This window comes from Branchiostoma belcheri, unplaced genomic scaffold (assembly GCF_001625305.1).
Source record: "Branchiostoma belcheri isolate BF01 breed outbred unplaced genomic scaffold, Haploidv18h27 scaffold17, whole genome shotgun sequence".
Classification (NCBI taxonomy): domain Eukaryota; kingdom Metazoa; phylum Chordata; class Leptocardii; order Amphioxiformes; family Branchiostomatidae; genus Branchiostoma; species Branchiostoma belcheri.
The window spans coordinates 1,469,418-1,490,580 of NW_017803157.1; the positions used below are offsets into that span (position 1 = coordinate 1,469,418).

The following is a 21,163-nucleotide window of genomic DNA, read 5'->3' on the forward strand; positions in this document are numbered from 1 at the left end:
TGACGTTTTCAAAATCATATCCAGTTGCTTGAGTAACTACTTTTTGGCGTATTGAGTCATTGGTTCGAACATAGTCATTACTTTAATGCTAAGTGACAGCTGTTAAGTTTTACCGCTACACCAGAAGTTTTGCGCACGTGTTTTCCAAAGAGTTGGAGCTACACTGAACACACAGATGGGCCCTGCTGCTCCTCATGATCCTCCAGCCGCTCTTCTCGCATGAAATACACCAGTCTTTCCCCGCAGTGTCAGGTGGGTCGTGCAGGGCACAGAAATGTACCTGTCGTAAAGGGAAAAACAAAGCCTTATATATAGTCTGGTTATAGGTTTTGACATCTTCTAGAGGTGATAGTCACCTGTTACGTTCTACAAATGTCCGGTCTAGACATACAGTACAAAATCTCTCTGTAAAAGTCGAGAAACTCAGGTGGTCTTTGTTTGAGCATATTCTCAGAATGCCACAAGACACACCTGCACAAAAAGCCCTGGAATTGTCATTACTAGGCTCCAGCAGATATAAAGCTCGCAAAGGGAGACACTGCGCGAGGGCAGCATCCGGAAAAGAATAACAAATGACCAAAGTTAGCTGTACATGTAACCAGCTTTACCTGTTGGCTGAGGGACTTGGTTGTCGTTCTTAGTCCACAGATAACGCAAACGTCCCTGTTCGGTTCCTTGGAAGGGGTGAAGACCTTGTTTTTAGTCGCACACATTCGGCACAACACGACGGCGGTTCTGAGGTCCACCTTTTCGGCGGGAATCCTGTTAGAACATCTCACGCCCTGGTTGCAAAAGACAAGACTGGACCTATAATATAACACTATGTGATACGTGTACGTCGGTGAATGTTAGACATCCATTCCATATAATGAGATGCACAAGAAACCAGTTTCAGAACAACTGGATAGATTTTGGAAACTGTCAGACGAAATACAACAAGTAGCGTCCACTAGTTTTCGGAATCTGTAGTTGGACACGTATTTATTTAGAAATTATGAACTATGCTACTTGAGACGTCTAACATCTTTCAATATATACCTATTTGCTTGAATAACCGTTTTCTTGTGTATATGACACGTGGTTATTTTTAACCTTCGAGTAAACGTTTTATATAGATGCAAACAAACAAATGGTAAACTTAAGGAATTTCAAAATACTCTATGGTAGGTATCAATTGATATATTTGCTATTGATTATGCTCCAAACGCTATTAATGTATCATACCCCATTACACTTATGTATATCATATTGTCATTGTGTTCCTATTTAAAAAGAAATGTTTCATTGCTTACATTCATGTACGTCTGTCTGTCCGCTGCAGTCATGTATAAGGATCTGGGATCCTTCTGTAAGAATGCCACAAGTTTGCCGTTCATCCCAGTCCTGTGTAGCTGGTACGGCAGCTTCCTGGCCACAAGCTGCTGGACGGCACACTGACTCTGGTAGTAGTCTGCCAGGGCGAGGTGGTAATTTTGGCGGACTGCGGGGGTCTTGATAAGGCTTTCCTGTACAACCTGTATGTACAACAAAGACATCAGCACCAAGTTAAAGATGAATTATGTACCATCAGGACGATACAACAAGGTTTTTTTTTTACAAAAAAACGTAATTTCTTTACAAAATAAGCTTAATCAACTCTACTCCATTGCAAATAGGTGCCGTCCAGGAAGTGGACGACCCATACCCAAAATCTGACGCCTTGCGAGTGTGCATATCTGCATAAAACCACAGCTGTCAGCCGTATTTGTTTACATTTTGGTATAGTTTGTGGTGGTACCACAAACTGAGTGCGCCTCTTGTGGGTAGCACTAACGGCCCACGGCCAGTGTTTGGGAGGCTATATTCGACTTTGTCTGACAGGGGCTTTACAAAGTTGTAATTATAAAACTCATTTGTTTACCTTGCTGATAGAATGATGGAAGAACCCCAGCACGGGAAGGTTCTGGTAGCCGGCCGTGTTTCTCAGGAAACGTCTCAGGCTCCTGAGCACGTGACCCCAGGTGAGCGCAGGTAAGGGCGTGGCTGTTTCAGGGTTGCCTAGCAACATCTGTAACTCTGACTCCTGGAGACCGAGCTGGGAGCACTCAATCAGACACAGCATCTGTAATACATATAATCAAATCAAACTTTATTGCCTAATGACAATAACTGGTACAATATATGGGAAAGAATAAACAACGAGGGTAGATATACGAACTATACAAAAATACAATTCTAACAAAGCTAATCCATACAATACCCTTTTTCGAAAGGTGGTAATGTTTATAGGGGACCAATGGTAAAACAATGTCTGTGTTGAGCAAGATCTAAAAATACAGAGACCATCATTTCTACAATCTCAAATTTTTTTTTTACCTTTTCCACACAGCCAGTGTCGTCTTCCTTCACGACTCGAGTAATGCAGGTGTGCATCAGACCCTCCATGGAGTCAGGAAGGGCTTTGATCTTTTCAGTCAGCTGGAGAAATGTCACAAAAATTAGAAGAATGTCTGATTTTACAAATTCACTCTTCTTGCTTAGTAAGTAGAATTTTAGACACTGTCACCCCTCCACAGAAACAGTTGCGGTCAAAATATGTTAATTGGTCGGCTCTACTGTTCGGCTGCGCCAGCCGAATATGTTTCAAAATGTTTAAAACATGGGAGGAGGAGATTGGACCATGGTTGGCTTGTGGTTGTCTGGTGTTCGGGAGTAGATTGGGGCGTGGGTGGTATTTGACTCAGACTGCTCTGGCCAGACTGCTCCCGAACTTCAGCCAACCTTGGTCGGTTGGTGGTCGGGGGAAGGTTCTAAATGCTGTTCAGTACCAAGGTGGCGAGGGTACAGTATAGCACATAGGGGTGGAAGGCTGTTCAGTACCAAGGTGGCGAGGGTACAGTATAGCACATAGGGGTGGAAGGCTGTTCAGTACCAAGGTGGCGAGGGTACAGTATAGCACATAGGGGTGGAAGGCTGTTCAGTACCAAGGTGGCGAGGGTACAGTATAGCACATAGGGGTGGAAGGCTGTTCAGTACCAAGGTGGCGAGGGTACAGTATAGCACATAGGGGTGGAAGGCTGTTCAGTACCAAGGTGGCGAGGGTACAGTATAGCACATAGGGGTGGAAGGCTGTTCGGTACCAAGGTGTGGAGGGGTTAATTTACCCTGTTGAAGTCTCCAAACACCCTCAGCTCCTCACACGCCAGGGCAAGCCACACAGGGTTCCCCGCACCTGCGGAGGACGTCAGCAGTTCCAACTGCTCATCGTCCAAGATCTGAATACGGGGAAAATCATGTTGTTAGTAGACTATGTATACCTTTGAACCTACGAACATTCGAATGAACGAATAAATGAATTAATTTATTGCATATTCATCCCCATTGATGCTAAATGCAGTTAGCTACAAGAGAGTAATAGGGAACTATGCGTGTTCTCGCGGCGCGGGACTAGGTCACTCCGTGATCAAGATGTACAGTAGACATAAAAAAATTTGGAGGAACGTGTTAACTTTCTACCTTTCATGAATTCAAAACAATCACTGATTGATGAATGTTCTACTTACTGTTAATCTTATGTGACTGATGAACCTCTTCTACGAACTATGCTATGTTTCAGCCATACCTATTATTTACATGCTTGCTATCTCTTCTCAGAATCCCCCTTCTCTTAGTAAGTAATAATTGCATAGTCACTTCTTTATCTGCCTATTAATACATGTCTACTGAAAAAGTACATAACCTTGTTATATTCCTTGAAATATGTCGTCGCGATGTTGCGTCTTGCCTGCTGATCGAGATCAAGCAGCTTCATTTCACACGGGGGTGGCTGTCGTTCTCTCAACTTCCGCAAGGTGGCGGGATCCATACTGGTGCTGACGATGCACCTCACGTTGCCTGGCAACACTGGCGGAAGCCATTCGAGGTGAGCCGGCGTCTTGCTGTCTGATATCTGCAATAACACAGTCGAAGATTAAAATGTCCAGACTATGCATGATGTACAAAATGACAAACTGGTGGACGTACCAACCACTAGAAGTATCTGATACCAGCCCAGGAAAGAACAAGAAACAGTCAAAATTTAGAGTTATCAACCATGAATTGATGTATAAAAAATTGTATGTTCCAAGAACTACCGTAGAGTGGAACCTATGCTGTACGTAATTATTCAATATGTAATACTAAAAGTATTAGTAATACAGTTCATTAGCAATGACAATGTATATTACGTTAGTACAATACATAGAGTAGTTACACGTTGTAACTGTACTTACCTGGTTAACAGCGTCAATCAAAATGATGAGTCTGTTTTCGTTCAGGGGACATTTGTTCACACACAGATAATTGGAAGGTTTCCTATGCAACGTGACCCGTTTGAAGTTGACGAACTCTCCTGCGATGTCACCTACGGAACGATGAAAGCATCACACTTCATGAGAGGTGTTAAAGTTTTCTTTAAGCGAGAAACGGCGCCAGTATCTAGTATATATTTTCTCTGCGTGTTTTAACCACTCTTTATGGAGTGAGCCCTGCATATCAAGCCGTGACGTGATAACTTCCTAGTAATGTCTCAACCGCCTCAGAACAGGCAAAAGAAGATGCGAGACCCTCATGGAAAAGAGGGGTCTCGTCCCAGATGGGATGCGATTGCGAGCAGGAGCAGACCATGAGGCACCTCCTTGTCTGCCCCCTCCTGCATGAATCCTAACCCTAACCCCCAGAGGAAAGGGCGTGTTTAGAGTACTAAAACAGTAGAGGTTAGCAGACAGGAGTGGTGACATGAGAAGAAGAAGAAGATGCAGTCTAGTAAAGTGGCAGTTTCGTGGGTTTACAAGGTGCTTCTGAATAGATGTACACGTTAGACGTGCCTTGTCATACAGAATTTACCCGCTCAAACAGGGTGCAGGCAGACAGTTTTGGACGGTTTTGCACCCTATACATATAAATGTGGGGGTAGGATAACATTGTGAACAGATTGAATAAAACTTTTAGTATTTAAGGACAGTTGAATGCTACTCTCACATTGGTCGATTTCCATGTGTCCACGCAGGCGCAGAAGGATGTTATCAACATCGAGTGACTCAGGACAGCAGCCAACAAAATGGTAGAGAAAATTCTTCGTTTTCTGTCAACACAACATCAACATGTAGTTTGAATGATCTTGGAGAGGAGATAGGCGCCGCCAAGATTATAAGCCTGAGGAGTCATCGTGACAAGTCCAGACATGCTGCTGGCTGTCATGATGCCCCTACGGCCGTGAAGGCTATGGGACTTACATACATTGAATGATCAGAGAAAGTATAAATCCCAACAATATATAATGATGTAGAAAGGTGAAGTTATTACGAGGGAAAGCATTACAGTTTTCATTTATGTAGTAATATTCTCAGCTAGACCATAGGAAGATAAACATTCTGCATTTGCAAATATTGCATTTCTATATATAGCTAGTTCCGTATCATTTTGTACTAGTTCCAACTTAACTTTTTTGCAAGGACGTTCCTATTTGTTTCACAAGTGCCCCCTTTCACACAAATAATTCGTTGACGTCTGCTTGCAAACCAAAGTATATGGTGGTCTCCTTATTACCTGGCCAAACCACCTATAGTAAGTCTTATAATTACTCCGTGAAGGAGGTCAGGACCTCCGGACGGAGTGTTGTAATCGGCTGATTTTTCATGTTCGCAGTCAAAACACTGGGTTCTCTTTGTGTAATCGGCACGCAATTTTATACGCCGTCTGCGGGCATGCCCGTGTTGATGCACGAATGTGTATTTTTGCCGTTGCTGCTTTCGCGGTCAATGTAATATCGCAGACGCACCCCTACAATTACGAGGCGAATTGGAATGGTCCAGAAAAACGCGTTGTTTGGAATAGCAGTGGGGTTCAAAAAAGTTCATGCAGATACGGGGTGGTTTTTATAAGTGGTTCCAGATGTTTTTGCCCATGGTTAAGAGATGCCAAGTTTTTTGGAAGATGTTCGCAGCCAAAACGCATTCTTCCGTACGTCGCATTTCTGTGTAATTTCGCATGTGGTGTTGCATTATGTCCGGGATGATGCACGTCTTTTTATTTTACCGTAGCTGTTTTGATATTGGAGTAAATGCTTATTTTCGAAACATCCCCATTTCTTTGAAATGGTTTCGTCCGTTTATGCAACTGTTACTGCGCTAATGACGACCAGTCGCGCTGTCCTGATACACCGCGAATGTGCGAGTGTTCCCTGTAGACAGTCCCGGGAGTCATTTTTTTGCACATTCCAGGAGCCAAACCAAAATACGTTCATGAACCGAGTCCAAAAAACCGAAACGTGAAAATCGGATGATCGGACCTGATGTACATTTCTCTTTCTATAGATTGTACACACAATACACACATCTTTAGATAATCTGGCCATGGCAGGTTAAAAAAAAAAGTAACCCTGAATCATACTAGATTAGCGTAAATGCATGTTAATGCGTTCAAAACAAGAAAAAATTGTTTCCGGGTATTAATCTCTTGAATCACGGCGCTGAATATTGACGCAAAAATATTTCGGGCATCGCGCGCCCTTCCCGCGTCACGTGTAGGCATCTCGCATCTCTGATTGGTTGTTGCGTCTTAAGATGACTGAGCCGACGCGCGTTTAAACAATTTTTCTTTGTTCGATTTATCACACTTCACAGAGAATTGTCGCCAATGGCTACTTCTTTTTGTTGCAATACATAATACTTCACGGAGAATTGTCGCCTATGGCTTCTTGTTGACTCTTATTTCAAAGAAGAGAAGAGAGCTGACCTTTCTAATTTCCATCGCACATCGCGCCATGAACAGCGACTTTCCCGTGCCGGACTCTCCCAGTACCACCATCAGGGCCCGGTCACGTGACACGGGTTCGGGCTCAAGACGCGAACTAATCATAACTGCCGGCTCTTCAGCACCAGGGTCATCACCAATCAGAACCGCCGGCTCTTCAACACTGGGGTTATCATCCGACAGGTCATTGATCCTGCAGATGTCCTTATAAGGTTCTCTGGACCAATGGGACAGGGCGAAGTTCACGACCCTCTGCATCTCCGCGTCACGTCCGGTCAGGAACCGCCCCTTCTCCTCCATAAAGTCCGTGTGTGGAAGAGCGGCTATAGAAAAAAATGCAAATACAAGTAACGTTAATATTACATGCATACACATTCAGCAGAATTGTTCATCGTTTACTGTTAAATGTACGTACATAACAGCAACTTAACACAATATTGAAATTAAGAAACATGGAAGGGAGCAACAGAAACCTTTTAATTTGCCTTAGGCTCCCTCTCAGTTAATATTATCTAAAATGCAGTCATTAACCTTATCTTTGATAATCGCTATTTAAAGATTTTAAAAAGAACAAAATACCCTTTTTTTATTCTATCTTCTGTAAGTCGGATTACCTTGGTCGCGAACTGACAGGTTACCCCTGGACTCGGGGTATCTTCTCCCGATCGCTGTCTTCAGAAACTTCACCGCCAACTTGCAAAATCTTCCTAGTCCGGATAAATCAACCTGCAAATAAAATCCTCACCTCGAAAATTCTTACAAGAAATTTGCAAGTAGTGTCGGGGTGATAAAAGTCTCGTTTTGATCATTTGATTTAAAATCAGTCATGGGAAGGTGAAAAAACACACCACTACCAGAGAACTAGTCCCCTGCTGTAGTGATTACACACCTGTGTGGCCAAAGGACTACAGAAATGAAGAGGGGCACCGCCCCTATGCTCCGCATGGAGTGAAACGGGCCTTTTATGCTCATCGAATTCTACTCTCTTTGAAATGTTTTTAAAACACTATGGAGCCACGCCTACGTTAGTCTGTTAGCTTTGGCCCGCTCACCAAGATCCGCTACCCCAGGCCAAAGCTAACAAGGCTGGGATCCAGGCTATGTCTACGTACTCATCGATCAATGGGCAAGTTATGGGTTGGTGTTTAATGAATACCTCACCTTTTCTTCTGTAACACTGTCGACTTTGCACTTGTAACTGTAGACCTGGTTAGCAAACTTTGTCCTCAAGTAAGCCTTTAGCTTCTGAAAGTTATAGAATACCTATATTAGGAATTATGCAGTGCAAAACAGTTTCATTGAGCAATGATGGACGTGGATGTCACTATGATTCTAGGCATTGCATCTTTCAATCTCAAAGCCTGCAGTGTTTTACCTCTGGACCTTGAGATTTTTTCACAACCAGTTATGCCTCTTACCTTACTTACGTTTCAGCGTCTATCATACACATTCCTAAGAGCTTCTGACTTTTTTGAAGTGCTTTTTTATTTATCTGTGTATGTACTAGAGGAATTACTGATTATCTAAACATGCAAACAATACTGTAACAAGAGTTCCACGACCTCATACCTTCGCAAAATGATGTTAACCCTTGCGGTTGAAGAATTATACAATTAATTTTGATAATTGATTTTGCAAATAAGACCCTCATTTGCATGAGTTATATCAGTTGATCTTATTCTCCACCCAATGACAGCTTTATCTTAACAAGAAGGCTATTATAGCACTTCCTCATAAATTATGCAAATGAGGTCATAATTTGAATAAATTAAGTTTATTGATGTTCGCCTTCACTTAACTTCAAGTATGAAATTCCCAGCAGTTACAACTATGAAATTATGAACATTTCCCATTAATTATGCAAATTAGGTCTTCATTTACATAATCTATATCCTCAGATGTTTTTTTCATTCTCAATTACATGTCACAAGTGTTTCATAGTCCTATTATCGAACAAAGCAGATTTATAGAATTTCCTCATTAATTATGTAAATTAGCTCCTGATTTGCATAATTGTCATTTGATTATGTCAAGCATCCCTTCAGCTACCTACATACCAAAAATCACGACAATCCGTCAACCGGTTCTCGAGTTATCATCCTTTGAAAAAATTTCAACAAACGCTCCTGCAGTTCCAGAACGAGCCGCTAGGGGGCCCAAACTCATGTCACTTCTTCCCCACCTCAAGAGCTATCTACCAACCAAAATTCGTGACCCTAGCATGTCCAGATCGCGAGATATCAAAACCGGAAGTTCTGCTGCAGTACCAACAAAAGCCGCCAGGGGGCCCAGAATCTAATCATTTCTAGGTCTCATCAAGACCTACCCACCTACCAAGTTTCATGACAATGCATATTAAGCTTCTTGAGTTATGCTGTTCACAAACAGACAGACAGACAGACGGACAAACGCTACTGAAAACATAACCTTCTTGGCGAAGGTAACAATACATAGTGGTAACGCACTCAGGCGCTATATGCTTAGCGTTATATTCAAGTCACCACTAGATATGCTAGAGGCATTAGTGCAAATGCAGCTAGAAGCCGGTCACTAGCTACCTTTTGTTGTTGCGTATTTAGTTCCGCGGTGTCCACAAAGTTCCCGAGCTGTCCCTGAGGTACGTCCTTCAGGAAGTCAGGGTCCCTGAGGAAGAACGCGGCGTTGGGGTTGTTGTAGCGGACAGCGCCCCGGACTATCTCCATGTGTGTGATGGACAGGCGGTCCACCCAGCTGTACTTGTCCCTGATCTCCGAGGAAACGTCCTGCATGGAGGGGATCCAACCGTACCTGGGAACAACAACAGATCACAGGGCTCGAAATACTGGGTGCATGTGCACCCAAATTTGAGCTGTGCACCCAATTTGAGCTGTGGGTGCACCAGTGCACCTAAACGTTTTTGTAGGTTTGCGCATGTAAAGGAATAGAATGTATACTGATATACAGCATATTCTTGACATCTGAATGTCAGAAAAATAATAAAATTGTATTACAATAATATTGTATGCTTTGTTTAAAGTTTTGAAGTTAGAATTTGGGTTCATTGGAGTTTTTGAATTAGGTTTTGCTGATATAACAGTTACTACTTTTAAATTGTTTCATATGGTTTTTATAGGTTCTAGGTTTTTCTAGGTTAGAATTGCCCCGGGGAAGGTGACAGACGGTCACCGAAATGTCGGATGAATAAAAACACTCGGTTTTGTAAAAAAATTTTATCTCTTTATTCAGTCTGTAATAACAGCTGGGTTCAGTACCCACCTTTCCCCCAGCATGGCCAGGAAGAAGGGCTGCCCGTCTGTCTCCTCCAGACACCTGTCCAACTCCTCCAGACAGATGCTGATGGTTGTCTGGGAGGTGGAGTCCTTGGGAACCCCCCACCTCAGGTCACACTCAACCAGGTGGAGCTGCCGTCCTTTACACCACTCGTGCAGTTCAGGGAATACCTGCAATGTGGCGCCAGACAATAACCGATAACGTCATGTATTGCGCCTGATTTTTCGCGGTTCTCGTTTAAATGTTTGGTCAACGTTGCATCAGAATTTTGCCTGTTGCAGACGATATCCTTTCCGACGTAACATTTAGAAACTACAGACGGGCTGTTAAACGTAGACAAATACGACCTTATATGAGACGTTATGCTGAAGTGCTATGCACAATACATCACGGGTATCGCGCAGGTGCAGTACGTTCTGTCGACGTGCCACCTATGACCCACTGCTCACGGAGTCACGTGTGTTATCTGCGTGACGTCACGGAAGCGGTGGATTGCTCATTCCTTGACTGGAATTGTACAGTCGAAAATTTGTCCAATTTTATGTTGGAAATTGCAGTTCAAGTTTGTTTCATAATGACTACTACCAACACAGACATGACAGATGAACTTCCAAGATATTAAACATGAGTATGTGTATTTACCTTTTTGACTAGTGCCTCCCGTTCCGAATGAAAGTCTGCGAACGTAGACGACACGAAGACTCGCACTACTTGCCAGCCGCCTTGTACCGGAGTAGACCCTTTGCCCTGATCTCTCCGACAGATCCTGCACTGTTCTTCTATCTCTTTCCAGCACTCACTGACCGTTCTCTCTACGTCTATGGGCTCTCCACCGAGCGTCCCCTTGCGAAATTCTGCAGAACTGCATCCTGTGGAACCGTGATGATCTGACGAAGGCCGAGACTGACTGTGTTCTGTAGGCTCCACAGATAAAGGTTCACGGGCCACCACTGCATACAAAAGGTACGTACGTACGGTATGTGATATCATACTAAGTGCCCTTGAGTGGTAAGGACGACAACAGAGATTGCAAGGGGTTTATAATGATAAGGACAAAATGACATTATTATGAAGAGAGATGATAAAGTATTTTTCAAGTATTTTCAGTATTAATTACTTCCTACTTGTGAAATCTGTAACTGTATAGCAGGCACGCGGCGCGGCGGCAGCTGGCTATATTACACTGAACGACTTGCATTGATTGTTACACCTAGCCTTTTAACATCTAACTTTAAACATTGTTCAAACTATTAAAGCTATCTAATGATGATGTCCCTACTGTACTTGGTGGCAGCGAGTTCCACTCTACCATGATTTAAAAAAGGAGTTTTTGAACACCTCACTAGACATGTATATACAGGTCTAACCTTCTGCAGTGTCAAATAGAACATCGACGCCATCTTGTCCAGTAGTAACCTCCCGACGAAGGTCACAGGTGCCAGAGTCAGCTGTGGTTGGGCGGCTCACTGTGACCTTTGTCACCTTTGACTGACAACAACCCATCTAACTGCTATCTTCGTATAAGCAAAAGAATCTGCAAGCTCTGGGCGCTCCTATATTCACGACTGCTTGTGGATGATCTCTCGCTCATGCCGTGGCAACACATTCGCGTAAGTGGTTTCATCAAGTATCGTTTAAGGCGTTTGAATATGCAAAGTGTTATGTATGGTTCACTGTGGACCTGTGATCGATGTTAACAAGGTTATAGATGTAGTCCCGGGGGTAATGTATGTAGGTAACTGGGTTATACAACTTTAGTTAGATTACACATAGCTCGAGGCTGATTTAAATAGTTAATAGGTATTGCATTGACCCTGGCCTGACCCTTTAACGTTTATTGTGCATGGAAAGCTGCTAGGAACAGAGGGAACATTTTTATCCAATGACAGTGTTATAACAGGCTATCCCAGCATTTCCTCATAGATTATGCAAATAAGGATCTGATTTGAATAAACTATCTTCAATGATTCCAGGCAGTTACCACTATGGAATATTTTCCTCTCGTTCTCAATTATGTATGCCGCTAGATTAAATAGTCCTGTCCTGCAAAGTATATTAGATGCCGATTTGCATAATTGTCATCTAATAATGCCAAGCACCACATTATCTCCCTACATGCCATCATGGCCCAAGTATGTTCAGAACAAAGGTTCAAAAACACAGTGTGCATTCACCGGACAATCGTTGTCATGCCAATGACATACGTCTAGGCAATGTAATCCGATACCGGAAGTTACACGTCACCAATTTGTTTCCACAAAAGAGCTATTTGTGAACCGTTCCTGGCTTTCTCTATTAAACGCCAGTGAAACACGTTCACGTAACTTCTATACAGAAATGATCTGCTCTAAACAACAAGAAACACAAATAGAAACACAGAAACATTCGCAAGGCTTGCACGATGTATTTCTGGGCCGATGTAAATACGTCTTGTCTGTATTGACTCCAATACGTCAGTGAACTGGAATGCGGAAGTGATCTTCCATTACACAGAAAAAGTCCCAACGTCATGTGACTCCGACTTACGTCCAAGGCAGCCATGACAGGTGCGTAACTTCTCGCCCCTCAGCTTCTTCAATGTGTTATGTTGCACCAGCTGAGCTCTATCATGATATTATTATTGTATCCAGAACCGTGTCTGGAAATCTACGTTGATTTGCCCCAGACAAGGTTCGGCCGGACAAAACAACAATCTACGTAGATTTACCCCGTTAAAATTGACGTGTACTCAGAACCGCGCCTGGGTGAAATCTACGTTCTTGGATATGAGGAGACTATCCAGAATCGTACTAGCTCGTACACAGTTCTGGACACACAAGCTCCTTATACATGTCGTCATATAATCTTTGAAAATCCTAGATCCTACGACATTATTATATCAAATTGTACGATGACTTACGACTCACGCCGATACATACAACAGGGCACCCTGATTATTCTTAGTCTAACCCTCCTTCCTTGGAAATGACATGAAACAACACGTACGTACTCATATATTTGAGCAGTTAGTGTTAGGTACAAGAATGGGTAAAGGAGTTCTAATATACCAATCCCAATGCTCTGAATAATCGATACCATATGCCATCCCTCTACAAGTTACAAACGAATGAGGTAATCCTTTCACTTTCATGTTTGCTGAATGATAACGTATCGTCTCGGTGGCAATTACAACGATAGTTAGTGAATGTAGATTGTCCTTACCATTACCATTTTCATGTATACCTACAAACGTTAAACAGTCATATGTGGATAACTATATGCATGCACAGTTGATGACAAACCGTCATTCTTTACGATACATTAGTAATTACCAATGTTAGTAATGGTAATGAAACCTATATATATGCACTGCCTACCGTACTACCGTAGAGAGCATTACAGTTCACCTATGATAAATATCTGAGGCTTTATTGTGTTCCGCCTGAAGGTTTGTTTACTCCTCAAAGTTTAAGCTCACTGACTTGTAAAACATTGTTTGTCTGGACGTGTTTAAAATGTTCCCACCTGAATGTTTGTTTACTCCTTAACCTTTGGCCTCATCCAGAATCCATTGTGGTGCTGGATTATCAGGTTGCTAAAGACAGAGAAACGGCATAGCTCGATAACCCCATACCTTCCCCATATACCTTGTTATATTGTTTGAAACTATGGAAATTAATTTGCATGATACTATTATGTACCCTGGTAACCAGATAACCGTGACCTCAGCGCTATCTCTTCGGGGCTGGTAGCGTAACGAGCCGCCAAACCAGGCGCCAAGTACATGTACCGTGCGCCGGGGGTAGCTTTCTGCACACGGTTTTAGGTTTCTTTGCTTTGGTTTGGCTCGGCGTAATACAGGTGGCCAGCGGATATCAGCGCGCAATAGAAGAGCGGGCGTAATAGAAGAAGCCAGCGAAACCAGCTTGATAGGTCCGTGGTAAAGCTCGCCTGTGCCTGGTAAAGGTCCGGTATGGAACTTAAATTACCCCCAAGCCGACCCTAAGGCTTGGTACCCAGGCTACATGATTTATTAGTTAACTACAAATATACATGCAGGGGATTTTTAAAAAATCATTTTTTTCCTGCAGTTAATGAAAGCAAACAGAACTTTTAGGATCATATGTATCTCGATTACAGTCGTCTTTTTCTTTTCCTCAGACATGAAAGACCTATTTCGCATCATTAAGAAACATTGCGGTCTAAAGTGGAAGGACCTGGGTCGCTCCCTTGGGTTTGAGGAAGCAGAGCTCGAGGTTGTGGATGCCAAACACAAGGATGCTGGTGAAAGCTGTATGGAGATTTTGTCGACATGGTGGTACGGGAATTGTCGGGAGGCCACACCACACACCCTCCTAACTGCACTCACGGACGCAGGGCTGAAGGATGTTGCTGACCAAATTGAAGGTTTGTTATAAATGGTCTAACGTGATAACCACCATTCTGGTTGGCTGCATCTGTAAAATTGCATATATTAGCTATATATGATTATGTAAATTTACTTGACATCTTCCAGATTTAAGCATGATGAACAATTTTGAAAGACCATATCATCCCCCCATGTTATTTTCCCTAGAATTTCATTACTACTTTGTATTTTTTTACTAAAAATGAACGTTTTCAGTTCACACATAAAATAGATTATGCTATATCAGAATTACGTAATGAATGAGACAAATTAAAAAAACAACAAGACTTTCAAAGGCTGTAACTATTTTATGCAGGTATATGACATCTCCAATTTCTTGTTTTGTCTTATGCCTGTTCCGGTATAGCAGCTAATGAACTTGGCACTTTGATTGGCAGATTACTCATTACATCGTGGGTCGAACATCGACCAGGAAGAGAGTTGCAGCACTAGACAGCCATGCAAAACGCCATGTAAGTACAGCTACGAAAACTGCATAGTTATGTCTGATACCTTTTATAAATATTTAATGTGAAAAGAGGTGATGTCAACGTAATAATGACGTCATACTATACCATAATGAAATTAAAGTGTTGTAATGATTTGATTTTACTACTACACCATCATAATACAAGTAGTCTATTATTTTAGCAATTTACTGGAGTCATTCTCATTCTGCTTTGTAAATTAAAGCGAGCCACAGTATGGGTCATGCTTATGTTTTTTTATACATATTTTGCCCTGACAGGCAGTAAAGAGGTCTTCCAACAAGTCGCCGAATCGATTGGTGACAACTGGAAAGCCCTTGCCCGCCACTTAGATCGTGATGTCAGAGAAGCTGTGCTGAGGGGCATTGCCAATCAGTACGACCAAAACGCCAAGGAATGCTGTCGACATGTGCTGGAGAATTGGAAACAAATGAGAGGAAGAGACGCGACCTTGGAAACACTGCGAACAGCCCTTAGAGCAGCTGGATTGGCAGAGATAGCAGACGATATAGGTACAAATGGAGTTTTCAGTATTAAGCCTTAATCATTTGATATTAAAGCCGGTTTTAGATAGCACTTTATAAAACTTTTGTGTAAACAGACTTGGATGGTATACAATCTTTCAAATGTTGAGTCAGTGTTTTGTTGCTTGGTTTGCTTATTTGCAAATATAATCAAAGGTTGATATGTATACTCACGAACAGTAACAAATAATAACATGAAATATGTCTTACTCAGATGGAAGCGAGATTCATCTTGGAGGCGAAAGAGTGAAGATAAAGACCGAAGCTATCAACCCACCAGGTATGCTTACTTTAGTATCTAGTAGTAGGTGTTCAAGATATTCTTGCGGAGGCGTCGACATAACCGTTTTTGAAACCCCGTGGTGGTCTTGGGGTACCCTGCGCTGAATTATAAGTGTTCACGTTAGACAGCTATACATGATCTGATTAACATTAAGTTAAACACAGTGTGGAATTTGTTGTTACAGGACTACGGAAAGGGTTTCAAACAGTGGCGGATGCAATAGGCGATGGTTGGAAGCATCTTGCCATCCACTTTGGAAAGAATGACCGCCAAATACGTGGAATCGAACACCAACACGGTGGAAACACAAGGGAATGCTGCCTTCATGTGCTAGACGAGTGGAAGCTGCAAAGGGGTAATCAAGTAACTGACGAAACGCTCAAAGCAGCACTACGTTCCGCTGGGCTTGTGGACATTATGAACAGTTTACAAGGTAATCTTTAGACACTTCTGGAAGATTCTGTTCCAATAGTTGTGATGCACGCGATGCAATGCTGTGGTTATTAGGAGATTTTACTTTTTATAGTTGCAATACATTACAGTCAAAGACAAGCAAGAGAATTGGACTTAAATGAAGTTACATTAGCTACAGTAACAATAACTGGTTGTAGGTGTTTTCTGAATAAACATATGATTTTTTGTGTCAATATATTCTAGGTGATGGGCCAAGAGGTCTCAAGCGTCCACATACTCATCTGCTGGATGATTCGACGATTGCTGTCACAGACTTGCAAAGTAAGGGATACAATCACGACTATTGGACTCTTCCAATGACACCACAAACAAAAATGACTTCATAATCTTCTTCATCCTTACCTATGATATAGTACGAAGTGAAATATAAAGGCAATAAATTTAATCCATAACTATGGTATGGACCGAAAAACAAGTATAATGATAATCTTCCATTACTACTGTATAAATATATTGCCTTTGTTTTAAGGCCCTTCACGGGAATCTCCTGAACGAGACCACAGGAACGTGACCATATTGTTCAAGCGGATTCCAAGACAGGGTACTTTTGGTAAGGATGTTTCGTAAAACACTTTCGTGTGGCAAAATCGTATTACTCCAAGCCTTACGAATAGCAAAAACGTACCTATCGACAAAGAGTAGGCCTGTTGGTCAGTGCACCTACTTGCTGTCCCGCAGTCACAGTTTTGCCATGGGAAAATCTACTTAATGCATTTCAAATCTTTCGGCTCCCTTTCCGTAAGGCTTTTGACCGAAAATTACATTGTATATTTGTCAATGAATTGGTTTGCAAGCATCTACGTGTGGTGATCTGATTTGTATCATCCATGATTTTCATTGGAAGATTGCGATTGGTCAACGGGCACCACTCTAGTGGGAATAATGGAAAAAATGCAGCAACCTTTGTTTTGTTATATCGATTTTCAGGCGATAGAAGGCTAGAGGGAGTCTGCAACAAGGTAGCAATCTACATGGACAATCTTAAGGAAAAAGGTATCGGCTCAGATTTTACCACAGCCATGCCATATCTAGTTGCATATATAGTAGTAGCGCTCACTTCTTGATAATGCAAATATGCTTAGATTTTTGTCATGATGTACTGTTTTGAGAGAGGCTTAGAAATTCAGAATATCATATCATCACCGGTCCCATCTGTCCACGATGTGGATCACCACTGCTTTCTACTCTCTTCTGTCCAGTGATTGCCCTCTTGCTTCATTCCAAGTCATTTGGGATATTGTTTTTCCCATAAAATTTATGATATAATTCAGAATATTGTCAATATCAGATTTAGTATTGTCACTAATGCTTGTTGTACTATATGTCCATTAGGGGACTGGAACACATACGACAGGTTCGTGACAAAGGCATTCCACCTCTATCAGAACAAGCCTGATGTCATGATACGCATCACACTGGAAGTAAGTCCATTTGAATCGTTTTGCTTTTGTGCTGTTGCAGCATTGAACAGCGTATGTTGAATGAATTTCCCATTGCAATTATGATATGCAATATAACAGTTTAAGGTACTTTCATTGGTTTGCTTACAAAGTACGATTGAATAATCCATCCTCGCCATCATGAGTGGTGCATCACAGATAATGGTTGACTTAATGGAATTGATTTGTTCGAAGCATATCAGTAGGGTCGTCTGTTATGTTAAATCAAGTCTATTTGAAAAGTTGTGACGCCATTCACCATTTGTTATTCCATTCTGATTGATTTTAACCAACCAACCAATCAATCAATCAATCAACCAACCAACCAACCAACCAACCAACCAACCAACCAACCAACCAACCAACCAACCAACCAACCAACCAACCAAAGAATGAGTTACGCAATGAATTAACTTGTATTTTTGTCCTTCCCACAGGACATTGCTGCTAGCTACTACCGCGGGGACTTGGCCAGAGGGGACAAGGATGTCCATTCTGCGCATGACCTCCTGTTAAAGACGCAGGATCCCCAACATCACCTGGCACACTTGATGTACCTGAAATCAGCCATTTTGCGCAGGAGGAAGCGATATGACGAAGCAGAGGGCGCCATCATCTTAGCTCGACAGGTAGATTCCACTTCTCTTCCGTAGGGCCTGTAAAACATTCAAAAGTTTTCTTAACCATCTGGAACAGACTCTAGCAGAAATCATTGATAGGCATTGCGTACTGATTGCTGAAATCAATTGTAACCTAACGTCACAGGACATAAGTATTAAATTTGGACACTTTGATGGAAAAATTGGATTGGCCACTGCGGGCGATCCCGGCTTTGCCAGTTGTAGAGCTTTAAGAACTTGACTATTGTGTGTAAAGAAGTCGCTCAATTAAAGTTCAAAACCGTTGTTTCCTTTTTTGACAGGGCCTTGAGTTTATTCAGATTGGTCGAGACTCAGGGGAGATTTGGTACAACGTTGCCGCTCTCTTTGCGGAAGTTCTCAATGAGAAAGTAGTGGACCGACCAGACCTGTGGGAAAGAGATGTCGTGCCGTCCCTGCAGTCCGCCATTGATCATTATCGACGGAGTCTTGCGGAGAACGAAGATGACTCTTGCCGAAACAAACTCAGAAGAGCTCACATTCGTTTCTCCATGGCCTTGCTGCGCTGCTGGTCTCACGTAGGGAGAGAGAAACACGATCAGCAAAGCGTGATTCAGGCCGCTGACCTACGCCGCGCGGAGAACAGCTTGCAGGAGGTTGAGAACAATCTCTGGGACGACATCTCCGAGAGAATGGAGTGCTCTTGGCTCTTGGCAAAGTCGGACCTGATGCGACACAGAGGCAGCAACCGCAGAGCAGCCCAGTTGGCAAAGAACGTGATAACTATCGCCACAAAATCAGGTTTTCCAGCAGAGGAAAACTTTGCAAAGGATCGGCTTGAGCTGCTGAAACAAGCGGCGAAGACAGAAGCACCTCAAGTCTTGGAAGAGGAAGACATCCTTCGAGATCTGTCTGAGGCCTGCGACGATGATGCATCCAGAAATCTAGCGGTGGAAAAGGTGACTACATGCCGGTCTTACGAAACTTCTCCCCACTGTACAAACAAAACTGGTGTGATACGCCTATGCCTAGGTGGTTTACCGATTATGCGAAGGGGGAGGGGGGGGCGAAATTCCATGCAGCCTTTTAACTTATGGATAGAGGTAAGGATTTTTATGTGCCCTATTGAGGGGCCAAGGCATAAAACGTAGTGAGGCTGAATCAAGTAAGAGTTGAACAATCTTTCACTGGGCAACCAATCAGCTCATAACTTGCCGTTTCCTTTTCTCATAGGTACCAAAGAGGAACACTGATCCAAAAATGGAAGCGTGTGGAGCCATTCCAGGTAAAGGGTTAGGTGTTGATCTATCTTTGAGATGATACAACACTGAAAGTATATCCTTGCCTGTAGTTGCAACCTTGAAAAAATTGCTTGTTTTTTTAAGCTTAAACTTGGACTTTGCAAAATATTTTGTACGTTGAGAACTGAGCCATCCTGTTTGTTTGCGCAGCAAAGTCATAGTCTTTTGAGACTGACTGACAGTAGTAATAACATGGAGTTCTCACATAATGATGAGCATTTCTAACAACATGTATTTTTCTTTAACCAGAAAAAGCGGACGAAAGAGAAACCAGGGAAGTACATGGACGGCATGGGACAAACGAACAAGATATGTTAAGCACTGTCGGTGGGTCGTCCTCTATACCCTCTCTAAAGTTGCAACCTCATGTACATGCTATGATTGCCATTAGATTAGGTTTCTGCGCTCTTGATAATAATTTCCCTTGCTTATTGTACGTGTTCGAATTTATATAATAACAAACATTATACTAGTATTTTTTTTCCCTTCAGGATCGTCTCATTTCATACCACGTTCCCGAGTAGATCGTGACTCTTTAATACCACCACGCGCCGAGGTAAATATATTGTCTTCTTTTTATTAAAACTCTACAAGTACATCAATTGAAGGACTCGCATGTTGAAACGCAGTCTCTTTTGTTGTGATATTCGATACGAAATGTACTGTCGTTTTATGAGAAATAATAGCAGATGAAGAGTTGAAAATATAGAGTTAGAATGATGGCCCTTGATTCAAAATTGCCTCCAATACATTTTTTTTTTAGGTACAACAGTCAGCCCAGTTCCAAATGAGTGAAGCATCTGGTAGAACAAACCCTCACCACAGAAGACGGTATCCACCTCGTCGACCGCCCCCTCGACCGCCAACAATGCAAAGATGCCCACAATTCTACACACCTAGTCAGCGACCAACTTTCCAGCGTGCACCTTGGCATAGAGGTCCATTTCAAAACCAGCCTTTGTCGCCAGGGACCACAAACTGGAGACAGATCCCACCTGGAAGCTGCTTTGGTGGCAGGTTTCCATCGCCAGACAGGAGAATGAGACCACCAGCACCATGTTTTCCGGGACCCAATTACGAACAATGCCCTTTCGGTAGGAGATATAACAGGGGTAGAGCGCGAACACTGGACTTTCAGCCGACAAGCAAGAGGGGAAAGTGGCATTAGTAGCGTATAGCTACATAGTCGACACTATAATTCAACTGCTCAACTTATGTCAGGGTAAAAGCTGCTATGTCTTCCTTTGTTTATGATGATAAATATTTCAGATGTATGTGAATATAGGGAAACTCGGTCAATGTATTCTGTTTCATTAGATACTAGATTTCTGAATCACACAAAAAATGAATTGCATTGTACAAGAAGGAGGCAGATGTAAGTTTCTGATGCATACACTCTCCGTCCCCCCTTCAACATGGATTTGGGGTTTCGGGGTAAGTACACTACAACTGCTATATGACGAAATAGGTCATGTGTTTGATGTACCTGGGCAAGGTGATGTTATTTTCCTATATTGCAAAGCCTTCGAAACAATTTGTCACTGATTCTTTACACACGCTGTACTTTTTTTTGTAATCCGTTTTCATGGAGCTAATAAAATGTTATAATGTTATACTATGGTTTACA

The 21,163-nt window shown here is 42.4% G+C and overlaps 2 protein-coding genes across 2 annotated transcripts; one reads left to right on the top strand and one right to left on the bottom strand.

Moving 5' to 3' along the window:
* Positions 1-55: 55 nt before the first annotated feature.
* Positions 56-10,055, bottom strand: LOC109466761. Its single transcript, XM_019764585.1, has 10 exons — positions 10,027-10,055; positions 9,330-9,558; positions 7,386-7,497; positions 6,754-7,094; positions 3,144-3,254; positions 2,356-2,457; positions 1,901-2,101; positions 1,293-1,514; positions 609-782; positions 56-280 (listed from the first exon to the last, which is right to left on the bottom strand). Exons 1-10 carry the CDS (start codon positions 10,038-10,040, stop codon positions 116-118), a joined length of 1,671 nt encoding a protein of 556 aa, XP_019620144.1. The 5' UTR covers positions 10,041-10,055; the 3' UTR covers positions 56-115.
* Positions 10,056-12,523: 2,468 nt separating this feature from the next.
* LOC109466760 lies at positions 12,524-21,089 on the top strand. Its single transcript, XM_019764583.1, has 16 exons — positions 12,524-12,587; positions 14,182-14,427; positions 14,827-14,901; positions 15,177-15,428; positions 15,655-15,720; positions 15,908-16,156; positions 16,381-16,458; positions 16,667-16,747; positions 17,125-17,190; positions 17,530-17,618; positions 18,074-18,265; positions 18,559-19,194; positions 19,469-19,520; positions 19,786-19,863; positions 20,028-20,092; positions 20,300-21,089. Exons 1-16 carry the CDS (start codon positions 12,581-12,583, stop codon positions 20,702-20,704), a joined length of 2,637 nt encoding a protein of 878 aa, XP_019620142.1. The 5' UTR covers positions 12,524-12,580; the 3' UTR covers positions 20,705-21,089.
* The last annotated feature ends 74 nt before the right edge of the window (positions 21,090-21,163 follow it).

Excerpts from the sequence above, each read along its gene's own strand:
- LOC109466761 (XM_019764585.1), bottom strand. Across the intron at positions 7,498-9,329 it reads TAAATACGCAACAACAAAAG|GTTGATTTATCCGGACTAGG; the intron begins GTAGCTAGTGAC and ends TTTTATTTGCAG. Across the intron at positions 783-1,292 it reads ACAGACAGACGTACATGAAT|GGCGTGAGATGTTCTAACAG; the intron begins GTAAGCAATGAA and ends TTTTGCAACCAG.
- LOC109466760 (XM_019764583.1), top strand. Across the intron at positions 16,459-16,666 it reads TGCTGTCACAGACTTGCAAA|GCCCTTCACGGGAATCTCCT; the intron begins GTAAGGGATACA and ends CTTTGTTTTAAG. Across the intron at positions 19,521-19,785 it reads AGCGTGTGGAGCCATTCCAG|AAAAAGCGGACGAAAGAGAA; the intron begins GTAAAGGGTTAG and ends TTCTTTAACCAG.